Source organism: Taurulus bubalis, assembly GCF_910589615.1.
Source record: "Taurulus bubalis genome assembly, chromosome: 15".
In the NCBI taxonomy this organism is placed as follows: domain Eukaryota; kingdom Metazoa; phylum Chordata; class Actinopteri; order Perciformes; family Cottidae; genus Taurulus; species Taurulus bubalis.
In genome coordinates, this window is record NC_136603.1 from 17,802,557 (window position 1) to 17,820,406 (window position 17,850).

Below are 17,850 nucleotides of genomic sequence, written 5' to 3' on the forward strand. Positions count from 1 at the left end.
TATTTGGCTTCAAAGCAACTTGATCTTTATTGCATATGGCTCTCTCAATGAAACTCAGCTGGAGTTGAGTTATGTTTAGGCCTTATGGAGAGTTTTGAATTTTCAGATCTATAGATTTGTTCAGTCTTTGTTTGGCCTCAGATGAATGGGCTGAACTGTGTATGTTGGTGGAGAGGTAGAATTAGATGCAGCCTTAATCTGGTGAGATTTCAGTCTTTCCAGTTGGTGAAGCTTTGAGTCAGAAGGACATTAATCTTTTCTACGGAGTAGAAGTTCCCCCACAATCCTTTGTCCTGTGTATGGTATGGAGCATAAGGACACTTTTGTATCAGTTTGGCACTCAACAGTATAGAAGGTAAGCAAGGTAAATGGTGAACATTTCCAACAATTCATGTAGATACTGTATTTTCATTGTTTAGGATATTTGTAAGGATGGTTATTCTGGATGTTATGGACAAATCGCTACTTAACAAGTTGCGATTTGTTAAAGCATTTTAAGCATGTCAAGAAATGCTGGTCAACGGTCAGCCAGCATCACACACAGAACTCTAATTTGAAATAGAGATTGTGTTGAGAACTCAAAAAACAATTATTTGACATCACAGGACAATTGCTATCATTTCTGCTAATCCTTAATACAGAATTTGTTTTGCCCAAACGTAATAGATGAAGTAGAAAGAGACACACAACTTAGGATATTTTATTTTCAGTGTGTTTGTTCTGCAGGCATAAGAGAGATGAGGGTCCATGATGTCATATTTTAAGAATTCACCTCCAACACCACACGGGTCGGTTTCTCTTGTAACTCTGGATTTAGTTGCTGACTTTAATACTTTGACGTGAATCTAATGGACTTTGACAAGATGCCATCGCTTTGAACCTCTGTGGTCACATATTACATCACTGCACACAGCTTTTTTTTAGATTTACAGCCGATCTGGAGAAGCAGCTCCTGGCTATGCTCTCAAGGCATCAACTTGCATTAGACGTTATTGGAAAGTACCGCCACCAGGATGGAACTGAGGAGGTGAAGGCTTTTGCCAGCCCATTTATTTCACGAAGGTTTTCATTTTTTCATCATGGAATTTGATAGTATTTGTATAACTTTGATGTAATACCCATAATAACCATTTCTGAACTCTGGTTCCCCAAAGCTCCGTAACCTTGTGTTTCTTACAATAAATCCAGTCCACAGATTAGTGTGTGCATATTATTTTTTACTGGAATTTATTGTATTAATATGTACTTTTTTCACTGGAATTTGTACTAAGCCTTGCCCAAGTAACTTTTTTGTAAAGGTAAAATTACATTTTCAGATTATGAAGACATTTCATGTTAAGGTACTGGAGAAAGCGTGAAATCAGTTAGCTTTGATTCAATCTCTTAAAAACATCAGTAAAAGTGCAGTTTGATCCCATGTATGTCATCCATGTGAACACTATCTGAAGTATGTTCCCCCCTCATGTGTGTGTGTGTGTGTGTGTGTGTGTGTGTGTGTGTGCCAGCATTCAACTGGGATGGTGAAGAGGTGGTTTTCCTTTTTTCTCCTTACTTATCAAGTCGTTGTGTCTCTCTGAGGAATGTTTATAGAAAGCAGACCTGGTTTCTTGGTTCTGCCAGAAAGGCCTCATGTTGTTGTTTGCTTTTCATGGCTGATTAATGGGGAAAGAGGCTTGGTCTCGAACAGAAAGACAGGAAGCATCGGTGCCAGGTTCCCAAATCTCTCCTTGCAGCTGAGATTTCCCAAAACCAGCATTTTAGATTTCTGCTGAACACGGGATACGTTTAGTGTTGATGCTTCCAAACTAAAAAACATAAAAAAATCTTCAGCTTTGTATCAAGGTTGCAAAAGTGCTCAATGACAGGTGGTTAACGTTGTGAAACGATTGGTTAGTTGGAGGCAACACAACTACTTCTTTGTTGATGTTAAAATATTACCGCAACGGCGTATCGCAACAACGTAATGTAACGCAACGTAGCTGCCATATATAAAAAACAACAGCCCTTAGCAGACTTTTTTTTCCAAAACATTATGTAACAAGCGTAACAATGCCATCTAAAATGTAACCGCATTACAATGTTACGTAACAACCGTATTATGCCATATACTGAAACCTTCGATGGCGGTTGCTCGTTGTAATACGTCACTTGCCTCAACCGAATGCAAAAGCATCCACATTCATCATATCTGTGGTTTGCAGGAATGTGCAATACCACCTTTCTTGCTGGCGTCTGGGCTGGCTGAAAGATGAGGAGATGTTTGTCTGGCTGTAAACAACATGTGTTGCAACTTTACAATGTCTCCTTTTTCTTACTGAAAAATGTAAAACGAAGTATTTCAATTGCCTTTTTTGCACTTCATTTTCATAACCTCTATCTTTTGTATGGTAGTCATCATTTTACATATAGTAAAAGCATGTTTGACGTGCTGGGTATTTCTTCATCACATGGGATTGATTCCCCAGCTTGTTTATGACTGGCTAATGGTTGTGTTGATTTTGTCTCCCGAGACATATTATTAATATGTATTACAGCAGTACTTGTGTGTGCAGCAGTGCTTAATGCTTGCAGGACGAGAAAGACAGGGAGAGATTTTGGCGGGATCAAATGTGAAACCCGAACTTGCCCACCCATCTGTCATTACGTACTGCAAAGTGTGGAGGTGTGAGTCAGTGCAGCAGTTGCCTGTAAGATCCTCGCATGTTAACATCAATATCCTTCCCTCCTTGGGGCTTTCTGCCAGAGTTATAAGTTAATAGCTCATTTTGTCGTGGTTGAGTCTTAGCACAGACTCGCCTAGGCTTGTCCAATTTCCCTCCTGACAACAACCTCCTGCCTTCTGAGACTGAGGCAATCCTTCTCATACAAAGTCAATATAGCCTGGAAAGACAGCAGCTAATACAGTGCAGGCTTCCACTTCCACTGCACTGCAACCAATGTGGGATTGAAAGTCTAGTTAACGTTGTGAAGACGTCACTGTTTGGTTTGGTTCATGCAACAAAATTACCTGGTTAGGTTTGGGAAAAGATCATGTTTGAGCAAACAATTGGGTCATTTTCAGTGACCAATATTCTGTGATATGATTGAAAGCTACTAAATAGACTTCATGGTGAGATTACATTTAGTCAACTAAATCATGTTTCCTTGGCCTGTCGTCAAGAGCACAGTATGGTGATATAAGACTGTGGTTAGGACTGTGGCAAAGCCTGAACCCTACCATGTTAAATATTAGTCTGCACAGTTACCATAATAACGGTAATAACCATAATATCATATTTTGTGGCTATTTTTTGTGCATTACGGGCACAGTGGTAGGCATATAATCATTTTCAATCATTTTTCTGGTTCTAGTTTTTGAACTGACAGTCAGTCTCGCGGTTGAAGGTTAGATTACACTTTAAATTCTCTCTTTTTAAATCCCTCAAAAATGTGTTGAGCTTATTGTAACTTCACTGTGACGTCTGACCTTCACTGCGCAGAATGATTCATGTGCAGTTTGTTTTCACATTCATCTGCAGAGAGAAGACCATTTTCTCCGTGCTCACCTTGTATGCAATTTACACAAGTGAGATGGGAAAACTTGAGACCTCAATGAACTTTCAGTGTCCAACCGTTCCACCTTTGAAATGAACAACATACATTCTGGAGTTGTAAATGAGGGAGTAGAAGATTTTTTTTTAATGGAAAAAGCATATCAGAGACAAATATAAATGTGTTATAATGTATGGCTGAAGTCATTCCTACAACCCGTTTCCAGCTAAGTCTCTCCTGTTTGACTAATCTGAGTGCGTGTTTTCTGCTTCCTAACATCTTCTGGGACCGAGCAGATGTCCAATGACATCATGTGGAAAAATATTTTCAACAGTGTCACGAAGATACAAAATGGGGGCGATGCTGAAGTTTTCCCCTGCTTCTTGTTTTTGAGCGAAGCTAAGCAAAACACGTCCAAACCGTGCTCTGGACAGTACGTACAGAGGTGATGTAGATATTGACCCTCTCGTCTGTCTCTGAGTAAGACGGCAAAAAACAAGCACCATGCTAAATGCTAAAGAATTGTTTCAGTATGTTAATGAACTGAAAGTAAGATTGGCAGTGATCATTAATGAGTGCTTATAAGCAGATTCTAATGCATTAGAAGTATGTTTATAATGCACCATAAATAGGGGTGTCTTCGAAAGTGTCACAGATAAGTCGAATTGGGTTGCCTCCCATCGAAAAATAGAGCAGTAGCAACATTACAACCAGCAAGGGTCTTTCTCTCTGGATGCCCCCACCCCCTAATCTTGATTATCCGTGGCGGCCTCCTTCTATAACCTCCGCCTCCTCCTCCACCACTTGGCCTGGTGCCAGACAGTGAGAGCCATGCTAAATGTGTACATTAGCGTGATGGTAAATACCGTCTCTCATCTGAAAGAGCCCGGGAAGGGAACGTGACCCCCGCTGTAACTTCGGAACAAAAGAAACAAGCCGTGGCTTCTCCCCTCTCCACGCCGCCGGCCCCGTCCAACAAAGACGGGGTGAGAATGAGCAGGCGTGGAGGAGAAACATGGCAGGGGCTCAAGCTGTTCATACACCAGCAGAATAACGTAAAGTATGTGCTATTTATTACGTTTATTGTCTCCATGTTTATGTGATCTATCACAGATTTCGCTTTGTTTGGCTTTTTGCTACCGCAGTGACGTTGATCGTAATCTTTAAACAGTGCACACACACACACATACAAACTTCCATGACGCTTTAATTTACAGGAAACACACACACACACACACACACACACACACACACACACACACACAGGAGCATGTATGGATGGTGCATACAGACACAATTTATTTTATTTTATTTTTAAATAGTCAATTAGTCATTTAAACCAGGGTTATTCAATTAAACTATAAAAGCTTCACTTTCTAAAATTAGATACAATCAATAACATACATTTCCAGATGTAATCCATCTGTATTTATTGACACTTTTAGTCAGGTACTTTTAACACATAGAACTTGTAGAAAATCGACCGTGAATCAAATCTGTCCGAGCACAATGAACCGAAGTCCGACATTTAAGTAAAAGAATAGTCTTGTAGGTGCTCATTGACCTGGAACAGTAGTTGGTTTAAATTACACTCATACCGAAGAACGCTAACGACTGTAAGTCGATCCGAACATGGTCGAGGCGCGTAGTGCCACTTTTGGTCGGACCGGTGGGAAAACAGTCACCAGGAGGTCACAGGTCAGTTGCCTCATGTTCCATGCTGTTGTCATCTCTCTCACTCTGTTGTTCTCTCCCGTGAACCATCTATGCATGGTAAACAATCCATTTGATTGGCTCAATTGAGTTAAGTTATTGCACTATTAACTGGATAAGGTTGTGACCACAGTCTATAGCAGGGACCCTCGGGGATAAAACAAACCAATGCTCTGTGAAGTCCACACATTTATACAAAATTGGTCACGGGTCTGCAGAGAACCGTCATGCTATCCGTGTCTGGACTGCGTTTGCCATTTAGTGATGCCCACTTGTATGCACAGACTGTACAGTGTTCACACGTTCCAAGGGGACTTCTTCAAATGTCTCGTTTTGTTTGACCAAGAATGTTCATTGTTTTTACTCGATAAATGGATGAAAACATCAGAATTGTTTGTTGATCAATTTAATAGATAATTGATAAATTAGGTTAAATGTATCCCCATCAGAGAAATTGTAGTGCATACAAGAAGACAGTATACTCTTACCACCTAAAGTATTCATATGCACAGAGATGAAAAAAAAACAGACGCAAACACACACACACACACACACGCGCACACACACACACACACACACGCACACACACATGCGCTGCCATTCCTGAAGTGTTTCCTTGCTATGAAACATAAATCTGAGACCGGGAACGTTTGTGTCCATGTCCTGCAGTGCAGCCTGCTCAATAAATCTGAGATGCTCCACAACTTTCCCTTATGGCCTCCCAAACGGAGGCCATAACTTTCACAGAGACAGATACTGACAGAAGATGTAGTATGGACATCGAGATTCTAGTAAATACTCATTCAGTAAACGTATAGATGCATCACAATTGTTATAAATCAATGATTATAGATCGGGAAGCAGATAAAGGCAAAGAGGTATGGCACCATCATTTCTCGACGCTCTGATAACATCCCAATAAGTCCATACGGACCCGCACACTGGCACACTGCACCATCACGGCGGCAGAAACGCCTTCTGTTGCTGGTTACGGCCCACAAATTGAATTTGCACACTGAATAGTTCTGCTGGGATGTGCCAGATGCAAGGAGCTGGATAAACATAAAAGCACTCAGGGCAGCGGTGTGTTTATATGCCAGCGCACAGGGCCGGGGGAAAGTTTCTTTGGCCGCAGCGCACGGCCCCGTGCTCCTCTACACACTTGAAACAAGCTTTACCTGCGTGGCAATCATTTCCCTGCTTTGAGTAAAGCCGGAATGTTCTTTTCTCTGTCACGATTTATCACCCCGCTGTTTGATTTTCCGACATTAAGTTTGAGATTTATAGAGGTTTCACTGCACGTTGTTTACCCAAATCATGGCTCAAGTCATTAGTGAGGGTCATTAACATATTCAGATCTGGGAGACTGCAAAATGACTGTCTGGAGTGTGTCAGTCGCTAGCAGGAAGCTGAATGCAGAAGGCAGAGAGTTCTGACATGGACTTTTGTCTGGAGGAAATGGGCCCCTGTTTAATGCTGTTAACACAAGCATGTACGGAATGCAACAACACAATTATTCTTCATTATATTACACTCATTTGAATACTCCCGATAGCATCGGCACATGCTCGCTCTCCAGGCCTCTTCCCCACGCACAGCAGAGCCCGGACAAAGGCTTTGTGTCGGGTTTCATCTCAATTCACGGGAATCAGAAGCCTCTGGTTACATTGCCCGCTTGCTTCAGATGTAGAAATACACATGTGAGTGTGGTTTAAGGCCAGTGGCATGCACTCATCTTGTTTTGTGATGGCTTGAAAGCACTCTTACGTGTTTACTGTACTAACATTCTAAGTCCGGACGTTTTTTAGCAGTCCAGTCAAATGCAGAATATTTAACTGAAATCATTCCTGTCACAAATATTCTGTTTCACTGGGTAATGCACACAGAACAGAAGCTAGAGACGCTTCTGTTTCACTGTGACTTCAAGTGTACGCTTCGTTTAGAATATATTCAGACCGCCCATTCCTGACGGGGAACTGAATTTTAAAGTGAAACTTATCTATGTTCTCTTCAAAGCCGCCAGACTCCATTAACAAAAACAGTATAGATAAGTTTCACTTTCAGTTCAGCTCCCAGTCAAAATATTCTAAATATAACGTACACTTCAACTGATATAGTTTTTTTTAGGTCCACAGCAGTGTGTGGGCCTCTCCATAGTCTGTGGTACACTATCTGATTCAACCCCATTGCAAATAATCTGACCTATCTCTATAAGAACGGTGTTGCTTTGAGCTAAATGTTGAAATGCCTACTTTTAAGATGAGATGTTTTTTGCCGGGAATATGTTTCACCTATGGTTTTCCACTTTTTGACTTTTTGAACCCACTGCTAAGTGCTCACCTGTCCCCTGCTTTAAGATTAATATCCCCTATAGTCTGTGGGGGATCCTGACTGTGACTGCTTTACCAGACTGGCTACAGAGCAAAGTTCCACTCCTGCTTAGCATGAGGGGGAATGTGAGCTATTCTGGTGTGGGCAGTCTACCTACCCGCTCAATCTGACCTTTACATCGGAGCTTTCATTACACTGCTGTCTTTGGTTAACTCGTCGCTGATATTATCTCCAACATAATTAACTCTGATTTGCACAAATACAAAAGTATGAATTTTATTAGACATGACATTCAACTAAATGTCAGTTACCATAGCCTTTTGGATGTTTGGAGAGAAGACTTGTTCATGAAGTGGCTCTTTGTAATATGTTTTCCCCTCTTGTGTGCTGGCACAGTTTCACTATAACGTCACATTTCAGGATTCATTTCAGTAATTCCTCACAATGTATCCGATGTACCAGTTCATCTGATGGCTCAATCTTTGAATAAAAGGTTGGCCAGCCATTCAAAGCAGTACTTATTGTATTCATTGACTTGGCTTAAGGGTTCCTTCAGTATGACAACAGCACTAAAGTGCTGATACTGGTGCAGGCGTGTTGCTAGAAGATGAATTATAAACCAACAAGTCCAGTTTGATTCTGTGAGAATCAGACACATTTAAGGATTGGACAACTCAAACTAGAGTCCAATTATTTAAGAAATAAGATTAACCAAAACCGTCATGGTGCCAATCGCAGATACGTAGTTGATATACTCGTCCACATGTCCAACCCTTCATGGTAGCTCCTAAAGGGGAAAAGCATCATGGGTGTTGTTAATGTGTCAGTTTAGAAAGAATATATAAGTATAACATCCGAGTGGCAATTAGACTGTTCCTGTAACAATGCCTGTCATTATAATGGCTCATATTGGTATTTAAGGCCTCTGCTCGGGTTGTAGCTTAGCTTATTCTGGTGGATATTCATGTACGTATCTGACTGTTTAAGTTGTCCTCCCCCACTAGCACAACAACACTAACGACAGAGTTAGGGATGTGTCAATCACTGTCTGAGCGCACCCACACAGTGCTGACAAGAGGAATGATCAGAAAACAGCGCTGTTGGGAGATGTGGTGGAGTGTATTGGACAGGCTCTAAGTGTCATGTATGCACAAATAGTAGCAAACTATACATTGACAAGATAAAACAAAACATGTCATTTTATCACTTATCAACATATTGTTTTACAGTTCCTAACTAATTAACAGTTTGCATCTTTGAGTCTCTCAAAACCACGACCATTATCAGATTTCTTGAAGCAAGAGATTTACACGTTCAAACATGTACACAGGATCATCCCAAAACGTGGCCATAACTTGGCTCCGATTGTGCACGCTTGCATCGTTGGTGTTTTCAGACTGCAGGTGGACAAGCTGTTATCAACTTTCAGGGCAGAGGCAGAGTCAGGTGGAAACACTGACCAGGCCTGAGGAGTCGGGGCAGAGAAGGGGGGCACCCCAAGGAGCAGGGCTTCTGGGAAGAACGGCATGTCGTGGTGCATGGAGCGATAAGGATGGTGTAAGAAGGGGGTTATGGGGAATGGACGGGGTGATGGGAGGGTTAGAATAACTTGTAGTGGAGGTGATTTGAACCAGACAGAGATACAGTATCCTATCAACTCCAGACACACTCCACCGTGCCAGACGAAATTATCAAAAAAACAGAGATGCATTCCACTGCGATGCCATCATCAAAGTAGGCTGTTGATACTGCGACCGACAGCCGTCACAGAGCAACATTTCGTATTCGACATCTCACACAGCGTATTGGAGCATGTTTTCAATTTAGGCACTGCCTCTTGTCATATCAGTGTATCAGCTGCTTCTGCTGCTAAAAGGGACCAAAAGATGTAATCTGATGACGGTAATTTCCTGTAGAACTATCATTCCTGTATTCCAGATGGGCTAACAGCTCTATAAGAGACTTCAACGACGCCAAGGTGACTTGCACATCAACAACTTTGTGAATCTAATCAGCCGTCCTAACACCGCGATGGCAGTCATCCAGTGGTCCGTTTAGTTTGGTTCGGAAGCATCCACTACTGGTGGATAGTCCAATTAGATAATGCTTTAACCTTACTAGCTTTTTGGGGCTTTCCTAGTTTTAAATTACCTGGTTTGGTTCGGAATTGGGGCCTGTTGGGCAATATTGACTTATTGCAAAAACATCTATATCAGTAACAAGACAGAAATGTCCCATATATCAAATATGTTGAGCCTGTTTTAAAGAAGGATTCATGCTCAGTATATCTCTAAAAAAAATCAAATATTAGTTGGGTATCATTGTATCTCGGGGTAATGTTTGAATCTGAGCTGTATCACTGAGCTGTGATACATTCTGCATGTGTGTAACTTTTGGTCCAATGTTAGCCCAGTAAGAGTCTGTAAAGCTGCAGCACAGTTGAATAAAAGCACTTTTGAGAAAAGCGAAACACAAAGATGTGTTCAAGTGGGTCAAAATTGGGTTTTATTATTGCGCGCAGACACGGAATATGCTTCCTTCCAACAGTAAGGTAAAGCAGACGCCAGCCGAGCAGAAGGCTTGTGTTCATACAATGACACAATTAGTCTTGGATAGGGGGAGGGGGTGTAGAGAAGGAGCCAAGATGAAGGGGGCTTTCAGAGGTCGACGGTTGTGATAACCCCGTGGCATAATCTTTCAAAGCTAAAACAGACACAGTTCTCTAATAGTAATAAAAGAAGGATGAAGGATACAAACAAGTCAAAAGCCTTCTGGAATCATAAAGCTGGCCGTGTGCTGTTTGTCAGTCATCTGCAGACGAGGTGGTGGTGATATATGGCTAACTGGGGGAAATTAAGTTAGAAGGGATTCTCCCCCATCTGCAGCGTCAGAAGAATGATGTATAAGAGGTGCAAAGGAGCAGAATACAGACTTGCACAGGAAGGAAACATCAGCGATGACATCCTGTTTGTGTTCATCCTCATCAAAAGGTCATCTTATTCTGGAAGCACTTCATTTGAATCTTCTGTGAGAGGCCATCATCATTATATTCTCCCTGTCCTCATGCTCTTGCTCATAGAATGACCATGGCTACTGCCGGACAGTAATCGGATTAGTCCTGGCACTCGACAGATCATGAGTTCTGCCGGATTAATCTGCCACTGACTGACTGATTTCCGCTGATACTTCAGTTGTGCTCAACAATATCGTAGTGTCGAGTATGTAAGATCAGCGTTCTGCTTGGAGAGATGAAGAATGATGCTTTTCTATCGGGTTATTGCATAACACTAGCAACACCTTGTCCTTGATGAGTTCTGTAGCTGTTATTGTGATGTTAATGTTTGACCAGTCCCAATGTTATAACATTCTACTTTCTAATGGAAATGCTGCATACAGTACACTGAACACATCATAAACATCCTTTTGTAAAGCTGCATTCATTGTTTGTTTGTTTTGCCACTGGGGGGCAGCAAAACAAGCTACTGTAAACACCTTTATAAAGTTATATCGAACAGTGTAAATTGAAAGTTCTGTGGTATAATAACAACAAATTCCTGGAAAAGAGAGTGGAAAGTGTGCTGGATAGGTCAAACAAAGATAGGACTTCTACCCAGGCGACCGCTGTTGGTGTTCTATGTGAAAGTAAATGTTGACTTTCTGCTTGTTTCGTAACATTACTTCAGAAAGTCCTCTAAGGGCAGTTCATATTTATTCAGGGTAATAACATTTTTACAATAGTAACACATTAGTTATTTAATGCAAACCATGTTCTTTTTTCAAGAAATGTTGTTTCCTTACTAACCAACCATTTCAGAATGCTAACCACGGTGCATTGTGCGTTTCTGCAAGCGTGATAAGTGGCTGATATGAACTATATTAATACAACTGGGTTTTGTTGTTGTTTAGAAATGTCCAATTTCGACATAACCCGTGGTTTGCAGAAACGTACAATGTCCAAAAAAATTCTGGCTACTTTTTTTTGGGGGGGAATATCTGTCTGCTGCTGCTGGAAATGAGGTTGATGGGAACCCTTTCAGAATGTGAATGAAGCCTGTCCTTCCATTCTGGTTTGCATCTGCGTCTACACACAGTAGCTGTGGCGGCATGTTGGGCTACATTGTGCACTTTCAATATATAAAGTCATAAAGCCAAACGTAAATGCAAACCAGGAATGTTTAAAGTTTTGACTGTTTATGAAAAAAATGACTGCGTAAAAGCAACAATATGACTAATCCTTTCTATTTTTATTTCTAGGTGTCTTCATCTTGTGTTCCAGCAACAAACTATGAGCTGGTGAGTAACCCTTTTTGTTGTTGTAGTAATTGCTTCCATGCTGTACGTGCTCAGCAGGCATTATTGGCTCCTTCCTGGTGTAGATTTATTGCAAACAGGGTCGGAAAGTAACAGCCTCTATCAGCCCCACTAACAAGGTAGTTACCATTGCACGTAATGAACCATTATCTGGAGGGCCCCTGAGACAACCCTGTGATCTGGGGCTTTGTACATGTACTAGAATTTACTCGACCTTTTGCGGTTGTTTTTTTTCCTGTTTTTCAAAAAATTCTATAACGAGGATTTTTTGGATCTGTTAGCTGCTGCGGAACAACAAAGGTAAATAAAAAGCTGCGTCCTTGAATCCGCTCTGTCACGGTGACTGACGTCTTTTGGTGTTTGAATTTTGAGTCTGAGTATGAAAGTGATTTTGCAAGGGCAATAAAAAAACATGCTTGCTCCGTTGCCTTATTTGGTATTGGCATTAGCAGCCGTGTTAGACTTGGACATTATCAGCTCACTCTCTTTCTCGTATATTGTGTGTTTAAATAGTTTTGGGCGCATGACAAACCAAAGCAAATATCCCCTGCACTTTTCTACGCTCACAGAGAAAATACTTCTGGAAATGTCTTGTTTTTCTTTCATAAAATGTGCAGTGATCAAGCAAGAACATGTTATTATCCTCTGCAGATGCTTTCGCATTAGATGCCATCTACATGAAGACATCTGTTTTAGATGTGCAGCCGCCTGGGCTGAGCTTTCAGGGCATTTTTGAAAGGTCTGCTGTGTAGACCCGTTGGCCTCCACATGACATAGACATTACACTTCAGTGACTTAACCTGTAGTCTGTTAATGCGGCTACTTCACTGCTGATAGCTCAGAGCATTTGTTCTCATGTCAATCAACTTGCAACAAGAAAACGGGGCTGCGGTATTCACAACAATGCATTAGACCTTCATAAGCAAAGCTAAAATTAGAATTTTGTATGACCACATCTGCAGTCAGACAGTATACAGGAACATATTTCTAGTGCTCAGTGCTAACACAGAATACAATTGGTTCCTCCTCTTAAATTATATGTTTTAATAAAATAAAAAAAGGCAGAAGGAAATGGAAGCCGCAGGGCATCTGCCTCCTCTCTTTGATTTTGGCTCGCCGACAGGAGTCTCCCCCAGAGGCTTTTGACGATGCATTAAAGGTGCTGATTGCTCTCATAAACGATGATGAGATGAGGTGTAAAACATTTGTTGGTTTACCTTTCCCGCCGAGGAGAGAGGAGACGAAAGGAACACTGCCCTTCAAGGCCCAACAGTGCTCTTGCTGTCTGGTGACCTGGTAGCCTAAAGACATGGACATTTGCAAAAAATACGAGATATAATAACATAGATGTGGACTGAACGCATTGCTTTCCTGCACCGGAAGGTGAGTTAGGCTAAGGAACTGCTGTGCTGTATTTAAGTTACATATTACAAATATGAATAATTCAGTCTACTCGTGCGTACAGTACGTGTCAGCCCTCTGGTGGCTCTGTATCACAAGAACTGAAAGACGCCGTTTGTGTTCCTGTGTGGACGTGCGAGCGCGCATGCCTTGGAGCGATCCCAGCTGCAGCCGTCCAGCCGGAGGTGTGTGTCAGCTCTCAGCCCCTTGTTTGGTGAATTCCTCTGCACATAGCCTGAGACCAACGTGATTTACCGCCCCACTCAGGTGCAGACTGATTGCAACGCCGGCCATATATTAACTTAGTCAGGGGAGGAAATGTTTGGGGAAAAGCTTTTTCTTTTGAGAATCCAGACACTTCACTCCGATGGGACGAGCAAATAAATAAATGTCTTTACTACCGGATGGTAATATTCCACAATAACAAGTGCTGCCTTTTTATTTTACTGTTTTAATTTTTTTTTGTGAGACAAAAGTAAAAAATAGTTATTATATTTGTAAAGGCTAATATCTCTTGTAAATGTACCGCGATAGTGCTCAATAAGGAATACATCAAAATGATTTAGCACTGTTTGTCTGTTCTGGGCTACTGTAGTAACAATGCAGACTCCGTGAAGATGTGTATCCCTATGTAGAAATGAAGGACTCATAAGGAAAACACAACACTTCTTAGTTTCAGGTGAATATACATTATCTTTCCATTTCTGCTCATAGGTCCCCTGAAATGCAACACACTGGCCCTTTATCTGCACCTGCATGTACGAGTAAAATTAGTGTAATTATGAAATTAGCAGCCTCTTAGTCCTGTTTTAAATATAGTATCTTAGTTACTAACTACAGAGTCTACAGAGTGAATTCCCTCTGTGGGAAATTGATGCCAACTGGCAGCCCGTTTATTGTAATTGATGATGTGTGGTTGGAAGATCCCATCCAACGGCGATGATGACACAAGTGACTACCCCCGACCAGACCTTTTCCGTTGGATGTGCGCAGCGCGCTGTAAAGCATGCCGAGAGCATTCCTCAGATGTGCCCTCATGTCGAGCCAGCTCTGCCAGGAATGGGTTTTATTTTGACCCAAAAAAGCAAAGCCTGCTTGATGGAGAAGGAGAGGAACAGAGATATATCAAGGAACCTGGTGACGTAGACTGCTCATCTGAACACATGCCCCCAGAAACGCACATCAAGAATGCATGCACCCACAAGCAAAGATATGCACACACTCAGAAAAAACATAAACCGCAGACACCTACGTCATCCAGCTTCTTTATTTATTTTTATATATAGGTCTTGTGTAGTGGGGGAACAGGCCTAGGACATTGCTGAGTAATGAGTAACTGCAGGTCTAGATGAGGTCCAATTAGCTCTGTTGTTTAGAAGCACACATATTTCCCCGATGTGCCCTGTATTACGCTGTGTATACAAGCACCAACCAGGCATCCTGTACCGGTATACAGTATGATCCCAGGTTCCTGAGAACGTAAAAAACCAGGCCATGAAAAACCTGTTTAATATTGAGCTGAAGAGCCAGGCGGCATGGCATGCGCAAGTGTTTCTTATGTGTTCTACGTGATGATCCAGCATTATCAAGCGTGTATATATATAATGTATTACATCATCCCTAAGGGTGCAATACAAAAAACTGGATCTCATGGTCAATCTTTTCCCTGGCGTCCACGTCCAAAGATAGAATGAGTTAAGTGCTGGGTCAAAGTGAGAAAGTCCCTTTGATGCATTTCTTCCATTTTATTTCAAACGAGTAATGATCCAAATGCACTCAGCCCTCACTCCTCCATTAATTGACGGAGCTTTTATTAGACAATTACCTAAAAGGAGGCAATTCGTTAAGGGGTTCTGAAGCAGAGCAACCACTGCACATTTTTCCAAAAAACCCTCTGAAAAGAATCTTCAAACTCAACACTTTTTAATCTCTGTAATTTGTAGTTTGTGTTTTTGTCCTTGTTTTTATGTAAAATCACTACACTCCCAAGCAATTTTTTCATTAACCATCAAACACGCAATTTGCGAACACACTTGTGATTTACATGGTGAAAGTAACCCGGCTTGTCCGTTTACGTTGCCGAATTACAAGCAAACAGTGGCTCGTAAACTGCAGTTTTATGAAGTCATCCTACAAAGGTAGGTGTTGCAGTAGCAGAATAGTCCCAGTTCTATTCACTATGACCTATTATCATAATGGACTACTCTGCACACTGCTGTAATTATCCCTCTCCAGCGTTCCCACCAGCGTTAGAAAAGCCCAGTATGAAGAAACATTGGTTCAGACTGTGGTCACCTTCAGCCTTCTTAGTTATGTCGGGCTCTCTCTGCTTATACCCAACCCTTACAATTAGGTGTCGTTTGAGATGTTTCTTCTCATACTTTAGTAATACATGCTTCTCTGTCCAACTAAAAGAGACTGTCCTCAGCAGAAAAACAACTGCATTGGTTGTTTGTCCAAATCTCTAAAATTGCCCATTTTTTACTGACAAGCACCTTTTGTGGCTGCAAATTATGACGGCTGTCTCTCAGTTACAAAGGCGGAGCCGCATGACGTTGGTACAGACACAAAGTCATCGTGGTGTTTTTTCTGTACAGTGAGACTTAGTCCCGGCAGTCGGTTTCTTTTCGCCACCACAACAACCCTCCCCTGAAGTGAGTGAGACGTCTTTAGCCATGTAAGCAGCATGGCTTTAGGAACGGCAGTGTGGGTTGACCACTTTGGTGCAGTTTGAAATATCTCTGTTTTCACAGTGGAGAAGACGAGTCCTACTGACTTTCTGCAGCTCCACCATGAGGTTGCCATTTGTGATGTTGAGTGAAACGTCTCGACAACTATTGGACAGTTTACCAAGATATTTAGCACAAATAGTCAGATCCTCCAAAGGACGAATTGTAATGTTGGTGATTCCTTCACTTTTCAACTTGTGCCCATTAAGTTTAAATTTGGTCTTTTTTTATTTGGCAAATACCGTGAAATTTGGCAAACTTTTTGGACATAACTTGTTAGTTCAGAGCTGATTAACAAATGTTCGCATGCAAACACGCAAAAGATGGACAGATGGATACAAAGATGCCCAGTCGGTATGCTTGTAATGGCACGGCAGCAACGCATGAATTGTTTTACGTCAGGCTCCTCCTGGTGGCAGGATCCTCACCAAGACCCCAGGAAGAGCGACAGGCTTTGAAGCAAATTTGACATCGTGGCTAAACCATGGAATTACAACTTCCGGGTCCGTCACATGATGCCATGATCCAAAAGATCACATCTCGATAGTCAAACTTTTTCGTTTTTCATAGGACTCAATGGGGCCCCGCCTCCAACGCTGTATGTATTCTCATCATGGTCCTAACCCACAGAGCAGAAGCTAATCCGACACAGACATACAACCTAGTTTGTCCTTTGGGTTATTAACCACATTACACACATATGGTCTATTGTTATAAGTAATGAATCACTGCATAATATCCAGAACATCTCGCATCTCACATTTCACAGGCATGAGAAGTTCAGCCAGGCCGAAGAAATAAAAGAAAATATTGCAGTGATGAAGTACATTAGTCTAGATAAGGCTTGCACAATTCCCTTTCCACTTTTGTCCCCTGGGCTATTTACATGATGCTTCTGAGTTATTACCATATTGGGACATATGCAGAGTTAAGAAAAAGCGATTAGTGCGGTAGGTGTGTGTGTGCATGTAGGTGTGACTGAGTAGACCCTGTCCACACACACACACACACACACACTCAAGGAGTAAAAATACTTGGCAGATTCCTGTCGAGAGTCCCTCCTCTCTCACATGTTGCAGAAGGCTTTTGGTTACATAACAGAGCGAGCGGTCAGGTCCGTATCAGTAGGAGCAGGGACAGGCGGGCTGAGAATCACAGAGAAGGCCGAGGTGGTTTAGGGTCACAGGCGGCTCAGGGGTTTTTCCCACAGCAAGGCCGTCCACTCTCCTCTGGTCCTAGGGGATCCCTGGCATTTTAGAACCCCCTCCCTCATGGGGGGTGGGAACAGGAACAAGCATACACACTCCAACCCGAACCCTAACCCTGGATACATTAAGCCCACACGGCCCCTCCTTCCTCAGCACCATGTTTACATTTCTGGGACATGGCTGTGTGAACGCTGCAGATGAAGGGCCACGGAGCATGAGAGAGGAACAGCTGTGTGTGTGTGTGTGTGTGTGTGTGTGTGTGTGTGTGTGTGTGTGTGTGTGCTTTTACTCGTGTGTTACTGAGGATGATGAAGTAGTAGAGCTGTGCCTCGGTATTTTCAAATGTATCATGTTATTATAAATAGGATCACAGAAATAGATAGATATTTTTTCCAAGATTCAGTTATCCAAATGAATGATTCAAAGAAAATTGGGATAAAAAAAAGTAAAACAAAAAAAAATGTTTTACATATTTGAGGTTTTGTCATACAGTTTATTTAGTTGTTTGTTTGTATGTTTTTGCATCAATATCCGCAACATTTCTTATGAATATGGTGGTATTGATTTAGGTAATGTGTTACTCGTGGAGGGAAATGTGTACTAAATACTGTGCATTTGTTCACACG

The 17,850-nt window shown here is 41.8% G+C and overlaps 1 protein-coding gene across 1 annotated transcript in view; it reads left to right on the top strand.

Moving 5' to 3' along the window:
• tns1b (tensin 1b) overlaps window positions 1-17,850 on the top strand; it is a gene marked incomplete at its 5' end in the record, with an annotated part of 135,524 nt that overhangs the window by 55,266 nt on the left and 62,408 nt on the right. The window contains one exon of the mRNA XM_079230690.1: window positions 11,830-11,868. Coding sequence (XP_079086816.1) covers window positions 11,830-11,868 — 39 coding nt within the window. The remainder of the gene's footprint in view (window positions 1-11,829; window positions 11,869-17,850) is intronic.